Source organism: Coregonus clupeaformis, unplaced genomic scaffold (genome assembly GCF_020615455.1).
Source record: "Coregonus clupeaformis isolate EN_2021a unplaced genomic scaffold, ASM2061545v1 scaf0079, whole genome shotgun sequence".
Taxonomy (NCBI): domain Eukaryota; kingdom Metazoa; phylum Chordata; class Actinopteri; order Salmoniformes; family Salmonidae; genus Coregonus; species Coregonus clupeaformis.
The window spans coordinates 583,305-600,454 of record NW_025533534.1 but is presented as its reverse complement, the minus strand read 5'-3'; the positions used below and the strand labels follow the sequence as shown (position 1 = coordinate 600,454).

Sequence of the window (17,150 nt, the reverse complement as noted above, 5' to 3'; positions counted from 1 at the left end):
AAAAGTCAGTCATTCATCAATTCATAGACAGGTTTCACCATAGTCCAAAGGGCAACTGGTGCCTTTTATTGCAAATTTCATTTCACTGAGAAAAGTTGATGAATAACTTTCCTACACTTGAGAAAAAACCAATCACTTACAACACTAGCTACAAAGATTTTGATATAATCATGATTAAAGTCATGAAAAGTGCTACATTTTAGTCATTTAGCAGAAGCTCTTATCCAGAGCGACGCACAGGAGCAACTCGGGTCAAGTGCCCCACTCAAGGGCACATCAACAGACTCTTCACCTAGTGAGGTCGGGGACCCAAACCATCAACCCTCGGTTACTGGCCCAACCTGCCGCCCTAAAGTATTTCCTCGATTCCTCGCATCCTCTCTCCTCGACTCCCCAAAACTAATTGGAGAAGATCTGAGGTGATTTTCACCTCCAATGCGACCTGAGAGGATGCGAGGAATCAAGGAAAGACCTGAGATTCACCCTAGTAGATTGGCATTCTACCGACGGGTAATGGAACCACTAAAACAGTCACCATCTCAAGTCAATCCAATCAACCCCCACAGTTTAAAAACACACAATGACACAATGAGCACATCCAGAGTTCAAGGGACAGATATTTAGACAGTTAAGCAGTTGAGATAAGTATGAAATTGTAATCAAACAGAATTACAACATTGACTGCTTGATAGTACAAAACTGTTAAACTTAGTCGACAACAACAGAATAGTCAACATGGGATGTTTGGGCTTGGAACCCTGATCTTGCCTATATGGGAGATAATTCAGTGTCTAGACACCTCTATCATATTCCTGTGCTGTTGTTTTTCTTCAAACTGTTATAACAGGTTCCGATCTTGAAAGAATTCCATATGGCAACTCAATAATTATTACAGCTGAATAGACAATTCTTTGGTTTCGGTTTCTCCTCCTCCTCACTCTCTCTCAGTGCAACTTCAGTCAGTGTGTGACATCATCAGCGACAGCCAGTGAGGTTGGCCGTTCATGGGTGTATTCAGAGATACGAAACGTTTTGAACGTTGCAGATAGAAATATAATTAATAGTGCTGACAGGATTCCCTGTTCCATCTGACACACAATCATATCGGTTCTACACAATACATGTATTTTTTTAACGTTCTGTAACATCACATCTTCCTGAACAGACCCCAGGTCACAGGTGAGCAGCAGGTGTCTCTGTAGTGGTCTTGCTGCGACCCGTCCCTGCCAGCGGTCGGTCCCTCTCCTCCCACAGAGTCACCCCGTCACACGCACAAATCTGCTTGGCGTTCTGGAACAGGCCAGCGGAGCGAGCGATGATCCCACAGGCCAGCCTGTACCCAACGAGCACAGAGCAATTTATACACAGACAGAGAAAGAGGGGGGGGTAAAGAGCAAGAGAAAAGAAAGAGAAACAAAAAGAAAATATCAGCACCAGTGCATTTTTCACTATAAATGCAACTTAATTAATTCAACTTTTACCTACAGTACGTCCACCCAAACGCTATCCACATCTCGCCTCTACCATGAGCTCACCTCTGGCCGGAGTTCCCTGTCAGTTTGGAGAGGGGGTGAGCCCCCCTTCCCAGGTCATCCTCTCCAGCATCCACCACCAGAGACCGACCAATCACGTCCCACACCTGCAGGAAGTAAAGCAGGAAGTGACAGAGGAGGGATAAGAGTGGCTACTGTCAATGGTGTTGGTACCGCTGACCAGTGTGCTGTGCTCAGTATTCAATTGTGGCTAAACCTCCCCTCCACTTAGAAGTATTGTTCTAGATTACTCAGTTATCTCCATAGAGTTTAGTTGTAAATTCTTGCAATTGTGTATTCCCCAACCCACTATAACAACATGTACTAAATGCCTTCACTGTAATTACACTGTACCTGCCTATGTCACTACCCATGTAAATACATAGGTTTTAGACCATAAGGGGTAGGGTGTGTTACCTTCAGCTCAGGGTCCTCTAGTCTGAATGAGGCTCGACCGTCTGGTCCGGCCACAATATTCCCTAGATCACCTACATGCTGGAAGAAAACACATTTAACTGAATATCACAACCAAGACCATGAATATCACAACTATGAATATCCCAACCTTTTGAAAAGGCAAGAGTGAACCAATATCAGTCTAATCAATACCTAATCAGATCAATCCTATTATATCATCTCTTTGAGATGGTAAAAAGGTACTTCCTGAAAGCCTAACATCTCAGAAAGAAAGTACCCCAGTTTCACAAGGAACTAAACAGAACTATACAGTGTAGCCCTACTCTAGAAGAAGTCAAGGAAACTGTACCCTTTCTGGGTCCTGCGGGGCACCATGTTGTTTCCCATAGGGGTTATAGTGTTCTCCACAGCTGTACAAACACACAGGCAGAGAGAAAAATGAGTAATCCACTTCCATGATCCTCTGGGGCAAGCAGGTGCAACTGTGACCTCATCATGAGCTGCAGTGATGCAATCATAAAGTGACTGATCTATTCAAGGGTTATTTTAAAATTGACTGAGCAAACTCTGAAGGATGTAGAAAATTGTGGGCAAAAAAATGCATACATCCAGTACTATACACTATGACATTTCTTACATATTATGAAAAATACCTCTACACTAAAATCCACAAATAATGAATATGATTTGCATTTGGGTTGACAATATATCATGTTTCGCACATGCACACACACAAAGATCACCTCTGGCAGTCCTGTGTGAGGTCTCCCAGCGTGTGGACGTGGAGTCCGTGGGCGCCAGGTTCCAGACCATCAATGGTCCCGTCGATCAGACAGCGCTCCTCAGACAGCTGGAGGAATCGTACCACCCCCTGGACAGGACCACTACCGCCCATCATGACCACCGCTGCACCCAGGTCTGATACACACACAAATATTTGCATAGAGTACACACACAGACACACACAAAAACTTTGCATATACAGTACACACACACACACAGTAGAGTACACATACAGATGCACATATGCTGCCAAATACACCTGTGACGTAGGCCTACTAATAACTTAAATATTGGACAGGAGGAGTCTGTAAATGTGTGTAGGCATTCTGAAGTCACCAAGTGGTTCATACACCCTCAGGGTGACTGCTACCTTCTTAGGCCATGGCACAGAGATAGATATCTCATCTTTATACATGGCCCATTATGGCGCCTGTGAGCGCAGAGCACAGGCAGTGCCATTGAGGCCATCTCCATTTTTAAGTAGTCCATCTTCTTCTTCTACTACTACTTCTATGAGTTGGCAGACAAACTGAAAAGGTACACACTGCCACCTAGTGTTTCCTCACAAATATAATTCATTGGCTGATCCCTCCTGCTGACCCGGATGGAATCATGTGATCCTTCCTTAACCCATAGGAAGTCCTATGGCAACGTCCATGCCAAAATTTGTTTTATCCATCTAGAGTCATCTACCTAACTCTATGGGCCGTGGCTGTGGCTGAGTATTTCGGATGGAGGCAATGCTTTTCAATGGGAGTCATCCATTGCCGGTTGAATGACAATGGAGATGATTGTCCAGCCAAAAAAATACACATATAGAACTTGTCTGAAAAAAAAGTAGAGATGAGTTGTACTTTTGACAGACAAAAGCGGACAATGATGTACATCATATACGATTTCATCCCTGTTCATGCATCTCAGTGTGCCCGTACCCGGTTCTGTTCCTCCAATGCCCTTTAGTACTGCCCTGCGCCCAGTGCTCTCTATGAGACCCTGCACCTCATGGGATGTCAGAGAAGACTCCACCAGAACCTCCTCCTTCCCCACGTCTATCTTCACAGACTGCACTCCTACACACAGAATAAAGGAGAGGAGAGAGGGATGTAGAGAGAGGGAATGAATGAAGGAGGCGGTAACAGAAAGAAAGGATGAGGAGCGCAACAGAGAGAGAGAGAGAAGGGAAGAGATGGAGGAGAAAACAGAGAAAGAATGGATGAGGAGAAAACACAGGGGAGGAATGAGTAAAATAAAAGCGAGATATCCGTCACTGTGACAAATACTGCTGCCATGTGCGTTAAATGCTTTAGATGGCTTTTAGTTGATTCATATCTTGGAATGCATGGAGGGGCCCAGTGGTTTCGTTCCAGTGTAAATTATGTTTACCAAAAGCATGAGCGGCCCCTGTATCAGCCTACTGAATGGTAATACAATAATAATAGCTCAGTAAACAACAACAACATTCATCATTTGTTCTAATGTGTTACTATTGATCATAAGCCTAGGAGCAATACACAACTGAGTTAACAACGAGTATTCTATTGTGCACACTAGCAAAAGTGTAGTTACTACCCAACTACACTAATAACTCATTTGAGTGCTGGAATGGAAAGGTAAAAATGTACCTGGTGTTCCCTCCAGTGCAGCTCGGACTTTCTCTGCACAACTGTCACATGTCATCTGCACTGCAAACTCCAGCTGTACGTAATAGAGAAATAGTGAGCATTTAACTAGCTAGTTAGGTCCTCAAAGTACAGTCAGTATAGCTATCAATCAATAGCTGGGGTTACTTTAGTTTCTCAACAATGCTGCAATCAATATCAATTGTTGATGATACAATAGTTAACAGGCACCATTTGTATTTGTATTTATTATGGCTGTAGTACTGTGCACCTCCCATAGTCTGTTCTGAACTTGTGGACTGTGAAGAGACCTCTGGTGGCATGTCTTGTGGGGTATGCTCAGTTGGTAGAGCATGGTGCTTGCAATGCCAGGGTTGTGGGTTTGATTCCCACGGGGGACCAGTATGAAAATGCATGCACTTACTAACTGTAAGTCGCTCTGGATAAGAGCGTCTGCTAAATGACTAAAATGTAATGTAAATGTGTCTGAGCTTTGTGCCAGTAGTTCAAACAGACAGCTCGGTGCATTCAACATTACATTTACATTTTAGTCATTTAGCAGACGCTCTTATCCAGAGCGACTTACAGGAGCAATTAGGGTTAAGTGCCTTGCTCAAGGGCACATTTACGTCATTTGGCAGACGCTCTTATCCAGAGCGACTCACAAATTGGTGCGTTCACCCTATAGCCAGTGTGTCAATACCTCTCACAAATACAAGTAGTGATGAAGTCAATTTCTCCTCCACTTTGAGCCAGGAGAGATGTACATATTCATGTTAGCTCTCCGTGTACATTTAAGGCCCAGCCGTGCTGCCCTGTTCTGAGCCAATTGTAATTTTACGAGGTCCCTCTTTGTGGTACCTGACCACACAACTGAACAGTAGTCCAGGTGCGATAAAACTAGAGCCTGTAGGACCTGCCTTGTTGATAGAGCTGTTAAGAAGGAAAGAGTAGAGCTTTATTATGGACAGACTTCTCCCCATCTTAGCTACTGTTGTATCAATATGTTTTGACCATGACAGTTTACAATCCAGGGTTACTCCAAGCAGTTTAGTCACCTCAACTTGGTAAATTTCCACATTATTCATTACAAGATGTAGTTGAGGATTAGGGTTAAGTGAATGATTTGTCCCAAATACAATGCTTTTAATGGCGATACATTTCAATACTAATGATTGATAGCTAGCTACTGTATTACAGACAGTCAATATCCGGTTACTGTGTAAGCAGTCTTACTAAATAAGCATTTGTTTACATTCAGTATTGACACGCAGTGTTTTCAATAAGGCAAGGAAAACAAAACGTACAACTTCTCATTTGAAGAAAGAATATTAACAGATTGTTCAAACCTTCGTAGTTCTGTCTGTATCCATTTTTGTGCCGCACGCCATTGTTTGACCAATAATAACAGAAGTTACTAGAAAATGTCTTACATTTCCCCAAACAGACACAAACCGGGAGAACAGCGCCGCCATCTTTATGAGGTCGGTAAACTGTATTCTGACAGTCATCGCCACCTAGTGTCGATTGTCAGTCACTGCGTAGATTTGGTGTTGACTTGTTATAAAAGAATGTGACAACTACAAACAAATGTATGAGAGGGGAGTTTACTCACTGAGAATAGGAGTTTGTCCAAAATGGCACCCTATTCCCTATATACTGTAAAAGTAGTGCAATAATTCATATTTTAAAGGCCTTTCTGTCTGCATCTGATGTTTATATTTACATTTAGATTATTTAGCAGATAAGTCGCTCTCGACATGAGCATGTAAGTCAGTTCATTCAACTAAGGTAGTTAAGAAGACAACCACATCACAGTCATTTCAAGTAAAAACGTTCCTTAATAAAGGAGCTATATCAGCAAAATCAGTGCTAATAAGAAAAGACGAGTGCAAGTGTTAGTGCAAGAAAGACAAACACAAAAGTAAGGTGTTTGTTTTTTTGTGTGGTTGCTATGGGTTCAACCAAGATTTAACCAATGTTATGTTGAAATTATATTACATTCTTTCTCTATGGACATGTAGGCTAGCCTGCAGAATGTTTAATCAAAACATTTCTGTAAAACCCAGATAGTTTTAAACCAACCCACTGGGCAAAGACTGGTTAAATCAACCACACCATTTCAACAAAAAAATGTAATGTGATGACATTGAAACAATGTGGAAAAATGATTGGATTTGAAAAAAAGTCATCAACCTAAGGGAAATTCGTGAATTTTCACCCAACTTTTTACCTAAATCCAATTAAATGTTTTGTTGATTTCAGGTTGAATTCAGGTTAGTTGACAACTCAACCAAATGTAAATCAAAACTAGACGTTGAACTGACATCTGTGCCCAGTGGGAAGTAGATAATCCCATAGAATCATTGTGGTAAAAAATATATATGGAATATAATTCCTATCTGTTATATAGAGGCATATCTGAAACGCTGGCAGTAATATGATTCACAGTAAAGTAGAACACATCAACATAACCACTCAGATTGAGATTGAAAGTATGTTGTACTGTACTGTATGATTAAGCATTGACCTACCTATCTTAGTGAGATGTGCAGTGGATCTCTAGGATTGCATCCCAAATGACACCCTATTCCATATGTAGTGCAGTACTTTTGACCAGGGCCCAAGTAGTGCCCTGTATAGGGAATGAGGAGCAATGTGGGACACAGTCCTAGATCTATACAGAAGAGGATCACTATGAAGATTGCAGTTGAGTTATTAATGATGATTGCTTTCCCTGCCCTGCATGTGTAGTATATAGATGAGTGCGTCCCAAATTCGTTATACAGTGCACTACTTTCCACCAGAGCCCTATGGGCCCAGGTCAATATTAGTGCATTATAAAGGGAATATGGAGCTATTTGGGATGCAGCCATAGACCCCAGTCACCAATCTCAATATTATTACCCATCCTGCAGATTACAGGCCATTAGATTCCCGCTATGGGGATCGCACCGCTGATGATCACTACTGAGACTTCAACACGCCCCGGGGTCAGAGGGGAGCGGGTTTGATGTAGTGTATGTTTGTGTGTGTGTGTGCGTGTGTGTGTGTGTGTATGTTTTCATGGGGTTGGGTGACAGGTATATCCATTGGTATGAAAAAGGTGGTAAAGTTCTGGCCAAGAAACACTGATTGGTCTTCACTATACTTGGTACTGTGGAACCTGTCCTCAGCCAAACGTCTACTCAACTCCAAGCACCATACAGATCTTGATTTGATCGCTGAGAAATTTCCTGCATGGCAGGAAATGCAAATTTGTAGTGTATTTGAGTTTTAAAAAGGATTCTAAAGATTGTCATTTCCACTTAGAAATGTCAGACTTGATTTGTCCTAACAAAAAGTGTATCAACCCCTACAAAAATGTCCATTAGTTGTAATCCATATAATAATTCACATTTCTTGTTGCTGCACAATTATTTTCCTGCTGTAACAAACTGGCTCTGCTCCAACACTAATACACAACACTAATACTATGTTAATGACACACATGATACCAATACACTCGTTTCTTAAAGGAAAACAGAGCACTCAGAATACTTCTGTTAACATATAGGCTGTGTCCCAAATAGTACCCTATTCCCTATATAGTGCACTACTTTTGACCAGGGCCCATGGGGTACTATAAGGGGATAGGGTTGCATTTGGAAAACACACATATCCTCCTTTCCTTGCCAGCTCTTCTGTTTTTACCTTTGACCCGTTTTCTGTTAATGGCCACTTCAGGTGGCGGTTTGAGTGTAGTGTGTGTGTGTGTGTGTGTGTGCGTGTGTGTGTGTGTCACTTTAACTGGCAACTCTGGCACTCCCTCAGCTCTGCCTGGTGAACTGCTCCAGTTGCTGGCTGGGAAAACACACACAAACACACAAACACATACAGACACACACACACCTACCCACATCAACAGACTTTGATATCATGCAGTTGATGAGAGGATGGACCTTCTGCAGTGCAATCAGAGAGGGAAATAATGACAGAGCAGCTTTACGGTAGAAAAGATGTAGGGAGCGCAAAAGGCCATAACATGCAAATGCAATCATCACAGAAGATTAAGCAACCCTCACACACACATAAACACACACACACAGCTCAAGTGCATGCACACACACACACCAACAGAGCATTAATTAGTTCAGCGCTCAGCCAGGCCCTCCACCTCTCCCCAGGACCGAGCTGAGCTCAGGTAAAGGAGCCTCCTGAGAGAGAGAGAGAGAGAGAGAGAGAGAGAGAGAGAGAGAGAGAGAGAGAGAGAGAATGATGGGGGAGAGAGAGAGAGAGAGGGAGAGAGAGGAGGATGGGGGGAGAGAGAGAGAGAGAGAGAGAGAGAGGAGGAGGATGGGGGAGAGAGAGAGGGAGAGAGAGAGAGAGAGAGAGAGAGGGAGAGAGAGAGGGAGAGAGAGGAGGATGGGGGAGAGAGAGAGAGAGAGAGGGAGGATGGGGGAGAGAGAGAGAGAGGGGAGGATGGGGGGAGAGAGAGAGAGAGAGAGAGAGAGAGAGAGAGAGAGAGAGAGAGAGAGAGAGAGAGAGAGAGAATGATGGGGGGAGAGAGAGAGAGAGAGGGAGAGAGAGGAGGATGGGGGGAGAGAGAGAGAGAGAGAGAGAGAGAGAGGAGGATGGGGGGAGAGAGAGAGGGAGAGAGAGAGGGAGAGAGAGAGAGGGAGAGAGAGGAGGATGGGGGAGAGAGAGAGAGAGAGAGAGGAGGATGGGGGAGAGAGAGAGAGAGAGAGAGGGGAGGATGGGGGAGAGAGAGAGAGAGAGAGAGAGAGAGAGAGAGAGAGAGAGAGAGAGAGAGAGAGAGAGAGAGGGAGAGACAACCCCATACAGAATTAGTGATCATAGCCTGGCAATTGAAACCGGAGAGGGTCAGGAGAGGTAGAAAGTGAAGAACACTTTGTAATCACCTGCCTCAAATATATGGTAATTAGAGATTCCTTCTTTCCCAAATTCTAAATGAAATCAAACAAAGATACATGTTTTATTCTATTGGGGGAGAGGTCTGATGTTATAGAGTTGGAAGCACAGTACAGTGCCTTGCAAAAGTATTCATCCCCCTTGGCGTTTTTCCTATTTTGTAATTTAAATTGATTTTTATTTGGATTTCATGTAATGGACATACACAAAATAGTCAAAATTGGTGAAGTGGAATTAAAAAAATAACTTGTTTCAAGAAATGTTTAAAATAAATAACGGAAAAGTGGTGCGTGCATATGTATTCACCCCCTTTGCTATGAAGCCCCTAAATAAGATCTGGTGCAACCAATTACCGTCAGAAGTCAAATAGTTAGTTAAATAAAGTCCACATGTGTGCAATCTAAGTGTCACATGATCTCAGTATATATACACCTGTTCTGAAAGGCCCCAGAGTCTGCAACACCACTAAGCAAGGGGCACCACCAAGCAAGTGGCACCATGAAGACCAAGGAGTTCTCCAAACAGGTCAGGGACAAAGTTGTGGAGAAGTACAGATCAGGGTTGGGTTATAAAAAAATATCAGAAACTTTAAACATCCCACAGAGCACCATTAAATCCATTATAAAAAAATTGAAAGAATATGGCACCACAGCAAACCTGCCAAGAGAGGGCCGCCCACCAAAACTCATGGACCAGGCAAGGAGGGCATTAATCAGAGAGGCAACAAAGAGACCAAAGATAACCCTGAAGGAGCTGCAAAGCTCCACAGCGGATATTGGAGTATCTGTCCATAGGACAACCTTAAGCCGTACACTCCAAAGAGCTAGGCTTTACAGAAGAGTGGCCAGAAAAAAGCCATTGCTTAAAGAAAAAAATTAGCAAACACGTTTGGTGTTCAGCAAAAGGCATGTGGGAGTTTCCCCAAACATATGGAAGAAGGTACTCTAGTCAGATGAGACTAAAATTGAGCTTTTTGGCCATCAAGGAAAATGCTATGTCTGGCGCAAACCCAAAACCTCTCATCACCAGAGAACACCATCCCAACAGTGAAGCATGGTGGTGGCAGCATCATGCTGTGGGGATGTTTTTCATCGGCAGGGACTGGGAAACTGGTCAGAATTGAAGGAATGATGGATGGCGCTAAATACAGGGACATTCTTGAGGGAAACCTGTTTCAGTCTTCCAGAGATTTGAGACTGGGACGGAGGTTCACCTTCCAGCAGGACAATGACCGTAAACGTACTGCTAAAGCAACACTTGAGTGGTTTAAGGGGAAACATTTAAATGTCTTGGAATGGCCTAGTCAAAGCCCAGACCTCAATCCAATTAAGAATCTGTGGTATGACTTAAAGATTGCTGTTCACCAGCGGAACCCATCCAACTTGAAGGAGCTGGAGCAGTGGCTAGATGTGCCAAGCTTATAGAGACATACCCCAAGAGACTTGCAGCTGTAATTGCTGCAAAAGGTGGCTCTACAAAGTATTGACTTTGGGTGGTGAATAGTTATGCACGCTCAAGTTTTCTGTTTTTTTGTCTTATTTCTTGTTTGTTTCACAAGAAAAAATATTTTGCATCTTCAAAGTGGTAGGCATGTTGTGTAATCAAATGATACAAACAAAATCCATTTTAATTCCAGGTTGTAAGGCAACAAAATAGGAAAAATGCCAAGGGGGGTGAATACTTTCGCAAGCCACTGTATATCACAGCTTGCCACAAGCCAAGGGAGGAAATATGAAGTGTACTATTTTCTCCATCTATTATAAGTAATTGACAATATAAGTACCACTAGTAATACAAAAATATGATATCTAGTATTGTCTGTTGTATCGCTGTTGTTTTCATAATTTTGATCACTTCGCTTTGGCAACATTGCAACAGAGAGAGAGAGAGAGAGAGAGAGAGAGAGAGAGAGAGAGAGAGAGAGAGAGAGAGAGAGAGAGAGAGAGAGAGAGAGAGAGAGAGAGAGAGAGAGAGAGAGAGAGAGAGAGAGAGAGAGAGAGAGAGAGAGAGAGAGAGAGAGAGAGAGAGAGAGAGAGAGAGAGAGACTGGCCTGGTCGTACAGGACACCTGATCCTGGAGCAGTGGGGTTTCTTCTCCCTTCGAGAGGCAAGCTGACACACACACACAGACACACACAGAGACAGAGACGCTCTCTCTCTCTCTCTCTCTCTCTCTCTGGAGTTGAAACCCAAGCAGCACTACATTAGCCCTGGCCGGCGCAGTGGAGCGGGGGATGGCGAAAAAGTGGAGGTGGGGAGGTGGGGGAGGAGGGGAGGAGGTGGGGGAGGTGGAGGAGGGAAAATGGGGGAGGAGGAGGGGAGGTGGGGAGGAGGGGAGGTGGGGAGGACGAGGGGATGTGGGGCAGGAGGGGAGGTGTGGGCAAAGTAAGGTTTGTGGTGAGTGATGGTGATGACAAGCCTTAGGGAGCAGTACACTCTTAGAAAAAAAGGTGCTATCTAGAACTTTAAATGATTATTTGGCTGTCCCCATAGGAGAACTCTTTGAATAACCCTTTTGAGTTCCAGGTAGAAGCCTTTTGAGTTCCATGTAGAACCCTTTACACAGAGGGTTCTACATGGAACCCAAAATAGTTATACCTGGAACCAAATAGGATTCTACCTGGAATTAAAAAGGGTTATCCTATGGGGAAAGCCGAAGAACTCTTTTGGAACACTTTTTTCTAAGAGTGTAGGGATATTACATATCCTAGATGATGTGTGTGTGTGTGTGTGTGTGTGTGTGTGTGTGTGTGTGTGTGTGTGTGTGTGTGTGTGTGTGTGTGTGTGTGTGTGTGTGTGTGTGTGTGTGTGTGTGTGTGTGTGTGTTTGTGTGTATGTGTGTGTGTGTGTGTGTGTGTGTGTGTGTGTGTTGTGTTTGTGTAAGGTGAATTATTAAACTCTCCCTTGTAGGAACGTAAGAGGGCTTTTAGTGGCAGAGGATCCCCTCAGAGGTCACAACAATGTCACAGGCAGCGCCACACACACACACACACACACACACACACACACACTGTCATTTCTTCACACTTCACATGGTGAACATATCAAACATATTATTTGTATTTGGTTCTATACGTTGTTTCATATTCCATAAAGTACATGGACGATGAAGGTGCAATGCTAAAGTAATTACATAAGTATTACACACTAATGGCTTCATGCATAATTAATATGAGCCAGATTTACATGAGCTTCTGTACAGACCATTGTTTCTCTCATGATACAATGTATGAATACCAAGGCTACTTACTCATATTGTTGTCTTAATTTTTAATTATTATTTCATTTTAGGAGGACAATCTTTTTCATAACTGAAACTCATCAGATAAAATGTTGGCACTCAGTTGCTACAGATATTGTGAAAAGTAGATCATTCATTTATGGCAGGTGTGCTGGACCAACAAACGAAAGCTATTGTCAAACAGACAGATATCCCAGTGTAAAAGCCATAACTTTGAATAATGAAAAGCATGACATTGAATCGGGTGTAGGCCTATGCGGCCTATTAATAATTATGAATCACAAATTGTTACAATCAAATAAACGAATACATTCTACGAAAACATTTATAAATATATATATATATATTTTTTTTTATTGCACATAGAAATCTCAAAAATTGTTGACCTACCAGCATTTACGGAACAATTCATTGACTACGTCCCAAATAGCTATTCCCTATTTACAGGACTACTTTTGACCAGGGCTTTGGTCAACAGTAGTGTGCTATATACAGTGCATTCGGAAAGTATTCAGACCCCTTGACTTTTTCCACATTTTGTCACGTTACAGCCTTATTCTAAAATGTATTCAAAACATTTTTTTTATTAATCTACACACAATACCCCATAATGACAAAGCAAAAACTGGTTTTTAGATTTTTTTGAAAATGTATAAAAAATAAAAAACATAACTATTACATTTAAATAACTATTCGGACCCTTTACTCAGTACTTTGTTGAAGCACCTTTAGCAGCGATTACAGCCTCGAGTCTTCTTGGGTATGACGCTACAAGCTTGGTATTTGGGGAGTTTCTCCCATTCTTCTCTGCAGATCCTCTCAAGCGCTGTCAGGTTGGATGGGGAGCGTCGCTGCAGAGCTATTTTCAGGTCTCTCCAGAGATGTTTGATCAGGTTCAAGTCCGGGCTCTGGCTGGGCCACTCAAGGACATTCAGAGACTTGTCCCGACGCAACTCCTGCATTATTTTGGCTGAGTGCTTTGGTCGGTGTCCTGTTGGAAGGTGAACCTTCGCCCCAGTCTGAAGTCCTGAGCGCTCTGGAACAGATTTTCATCAAGGATTTCTCAGTACTTTGCTCCTTTCATCTTTCCCTCGATCCTGACTAGTCTCCCAGTCCCTGCCACTGAAAAGCATCCCCACAGCATTATCCTGCCACCACCATGATTCACCATAGGGATTGTGGCAGGTTTTCTCCAGACGTGACGCTTGGCATTCAGGCCAAAGAGTTCAATCTTGGTTTCATCAGACCAGAGAATCTTGTTTCTCATGGCTGTCATGTGCCTTTTACTGAGGAGTGGCTTCTGTCTGGCCACTCTACCATAAAGGCCTGATTGGTGAAGTGCTGCAGAGATGGTTGTCCTTCTGGAAGGTTCTCCCATCTCCACAGAGGAACTCTGGAGCTCTGTCAGAGTGACAATTGGGTTCTTGGTCTCCTCACTGACCAAGGCCCTTCTCCCACTATTGTTCAGTTTGGCCGGGCGGCCAGCTCTAGGAAGAGTCTTGGTGGTTACAAACTTCATCATTTTTAAATGATGGAGGCCACTGTGTTCTTGGCAACCTTCAATGCTGCAGGAAGTTTTTGGTACCCTTCCCCAGATCTGTGCCTCGACACAATCCTGTCTTGGAGCTCTACAGAGAATTCCTTTGACCTCATGGCTTGGTTTTTGCTCTGACATGCACTGACTACTGTGGGACCTTATATAGACAGGTGTGTTCCTTTCCAAATCATGTCCAATCAATTGCATTTACCACAGGTGGACTCCAATCAAGTTGTAGAAACATCTCAAGGATGATCAATGGAAACAGGATGCACTTGAGCTCAATTTTGAGTCTCATAGCAAAGGTCTGAATACTTATGTAAATAAGGTATTTTTGGTTTTTGTTTTTAATACATTTCCAAATTTTCTAAAAACCTGTTTTCACTTTGTCATTATGGGGTATTGTGTGAAGATTGATGAGGAATTTGTTTTATTTAATCAATTTTAGAGTAAGGCTGTAACGTAACAAAATGTGGAAAAGGTCAAGGGATCTGAATACTTTCCGAATGCACTGTATATAGAATTAATAAATACTTGTAATTTGTGTGGAAAGTGGAAATGTGGTCAAGGGGAAATCCTACAGATTCCCATCTTTCAATGAGAAACTCGTTTTAATTAGATCAGAGAAGTGTATTGTAACTTTTGCCAAATAATGACATTAACATATTTTGGTAAGAATGTGATAGTAGGGTGATTTAACTTGATTGGTGTAAGGATGTAAGCAGTAGAGTGAATGCACTTTGAAGTAAATCTCAGCTCTGTTTAAAGTACTCAAGGAAATATTTCATTGATCATAGTGATTCAGGAGTATCAGTAAAACAGGTTAACGTGCCTCACCAACATTAGACAACTATACTGAAAGCACTTAAATTGCTGAAGTAAGTCAATCAAAATCCCAGGTGAGGACTGTTGAATAATAACTACTGTATAAATGAACATGCACATTGTAATCATATACGTCAAAGTGTGTCATGTATGTCATGTATGTCAAAGGGTGTCAAATATGTAAGTTAAAAACACTGTCTGTTAAAGGCACTGTGTGTGAGTATCCCTAACCTTGCCACAGACAAAGAGCTATGAATGGATCAGTGGTTCACCAATCAGGGCCTTGATTGGCTTGGCAACAGTAACAAGGTGTGATGTGTAAAGACCCAAATAAAATGGGGGGGGAGGGGGTTGGACATTTCATTGGTTCCATCAGGTGACATCCTGACAACTGACACACATAAATGTTCTTGCAACGTTGTCATGAAACGTGTATAGAACATTAATATTGTATATTAATTAAGTCTAATGACACTGCTGGTCCTACTCACACTGCCCTACCCTATGCTTTGACTTCTTTCTCCCCTCTCTCTCCAGATAAAATCCTGCGACTTGTGACTGCAGGCCGCCCAACAACCTGCCCGCTTGACCCCATCCCCTCCTCTCTTCTCCAGACCATCTCCGGTGACCTTCTCCCCTACCTCACCTCGCTGATCAACTCATCCTTGACCGCTGGCCATGTCGCTTCCGTCTTCAAGAGAGCGAGAGTTGCTCCCCTTCTCAAAAAACCAACACTCGATCCCACTGATGTCAACAACTACAGACCAGTATCCCTTCTTTCTTTTCTTTCCAAAACTATTGAGCGTGCCGTCTTTAGCCAACTCTCTTGCTATCTCTCTCAGAATGACCTTCTTGATCCAAACCAGTCAGGTTTCAGGACTGGTCATTCAACTGAGACTGCTCTTCTCTGTGTCACGGAGGCTCTCCCGCACTGCTAAAGCTAACTCTCTCTCCTCTGCTCTTGTCCTTCTAGACCTGTCTGCTGCCTTTGATACTGTGAACCATCAGATCCTCCTCTCCACCCTCTCCGAGCTGGGCATCTCCGGCGCGGCTCACTCCTGGATTGCGTCCTACCTGACCGGTCGCTCCTACCAAGTGGCGTGGCGAGAAGCTGTCTCCGCACCACGTGCTCTCACCACTGGTGTCCCCCAGGGCTCAGTTCTAGGCCCTCTCCTTTTCTCCCTATACACCAAGTCACTTGGCTCTGTCATATCCTCACATGGCCTCTCCTATCATTGCTACGCTGACAATACACAATTAATCTTCTCCTTTCCCCCTTCTGATAACCAGGTGGCGAATCGCATCTCTGCATGTCTGGCAGACATATCAGTATGGATGACGGATCGACACCTCAAGCTGAACCCTGGCAAGACGGAGCTGCTCTTCCTCCCGGGGAAGGACTGCCCGTTCCATGATCTCGCCATCACGGTTGACAACTCCGCTGTGTCCTCCTCCCAGAGTGCGAAGAGCCTAGGCGTGACCCTGGACAACACCCTGTCGTTCTCCGCCAACATCAAGGCGGTGACCCGCTCCTGCAGGTTCATGCTCTACAACATTCGGAGAGTACGACCCTGCCTTACACAGGAAGCGGCACAGGTCCTAATCCAGGCACTTGTCATCTCCCGTCTGGACTACTGCAACTCGCTGTTGGCTGGCCTCCCTGCCTGTGCCATTAAACCCCTACAACTCATCCAGAATGCCGCAGCCCGTCTGGTGTTCAACCTTCCCAAGTTCTCTCACGTCACCCCCTCCTCCGCACACTCCACTGGCTTCCAGTTGAAGCTCGCATCCGCTACAAGACCATGGTGCTTGCCTATGGAGCAGTGAGGGGAACGGCACCTCTGTACCTTCGGGCTCTGATCAGTCCCTACACCCAAACGAGGGCATTGCGTTCATCCACCTCTGGCCTGCTGGCTCCCCTTCCTCTGCGGAAGCATAGTTCCCGCTCAGCCCAGTCAAAACTGTTCGCTGCTCTGGCACCCCAATGGTGGAACAAGCTCCCTCACGACGCCAGGACAGCGGAGTCACTCACCACCTTCCGGAGACATTTGAAACCCCACCTCTTTAAGGAATACCTGGGATAGGATAAAGTAATCCTTCTACCCCCACTGGCTATAGGGTGAACGCACCAATTTGTGAGTCGCTCTGGATAAGAGCGTCTGCTAAATGACGTAAATGTGCCCTTGAGCAAGGCACTTAACCCTAATTGCTCCTGTAAGTCGCTCTGGATAAGAGCGTCTGCTAAATGACTAAAATGTAAATGTAAATGTATATTCTGAGAACATG

General features: G+C 43.8%; 1 protein-coding gene across 1 annotated transcript; it reads right to left on the bottom strand.

Annotated features, from left to right (window-relative positions):
- Positions 1-26: 26 nt before the first annotated feature.
- LOC123483325 (copper chaperone for superoxide dismutase-like) lies at positions 27-5,817 on the bottom strand. Its single transcript, XM_045213129.1, has 8 exons — positions 5,701-5,817; positions 4,355-4,427; positions 3,665-3,802; positions 2,693-2,867; positions 2,299-2,359; positions 1,950-2,027; positions 1,536-1,639; positions 27-1,333 (listed from the first exon to the last, which is right to left on the bottom strand). The coding sequence occupies exons 1-8, from the start codon at positions 5,740-5,742 to the stop codon at positions 1,174-1,176; spliced, it is 831 nt and encodes a 276-aa protein (XP_045069064.1). The 5' UTR covers positions 5,743-5,817; the 3' UTR covers positions 27-1,173.
- Positions 5,818-17,150: the final 11,333 nt, after the last annotated feature.

Excerpts from the sequence above, each read along its gene's own strand:
- LOC123483325 (XM_045213129.1), bottom strand. The coding sequence starts at position 5,742 with ATGGCGTGCGGCACAAAAATGGATACAGACAGAACTACGAAG. Across the intron at positions 2,868-3,664 it reads CATTGGAGGAACAGAACCGG|ACCTGGGTGCAGCGGTGGTC; the intron begins GTACGGGCACAC and ends TGTGTGTATCAG. Across the intron at positions 2,028-2,298 it reads CCCCGCAGGACCCAGAAAGG|CATGTAGGTGATCTAGGGAA; the intron begins GTACAGTTTCCT and ends GTTTTCTTCCAG.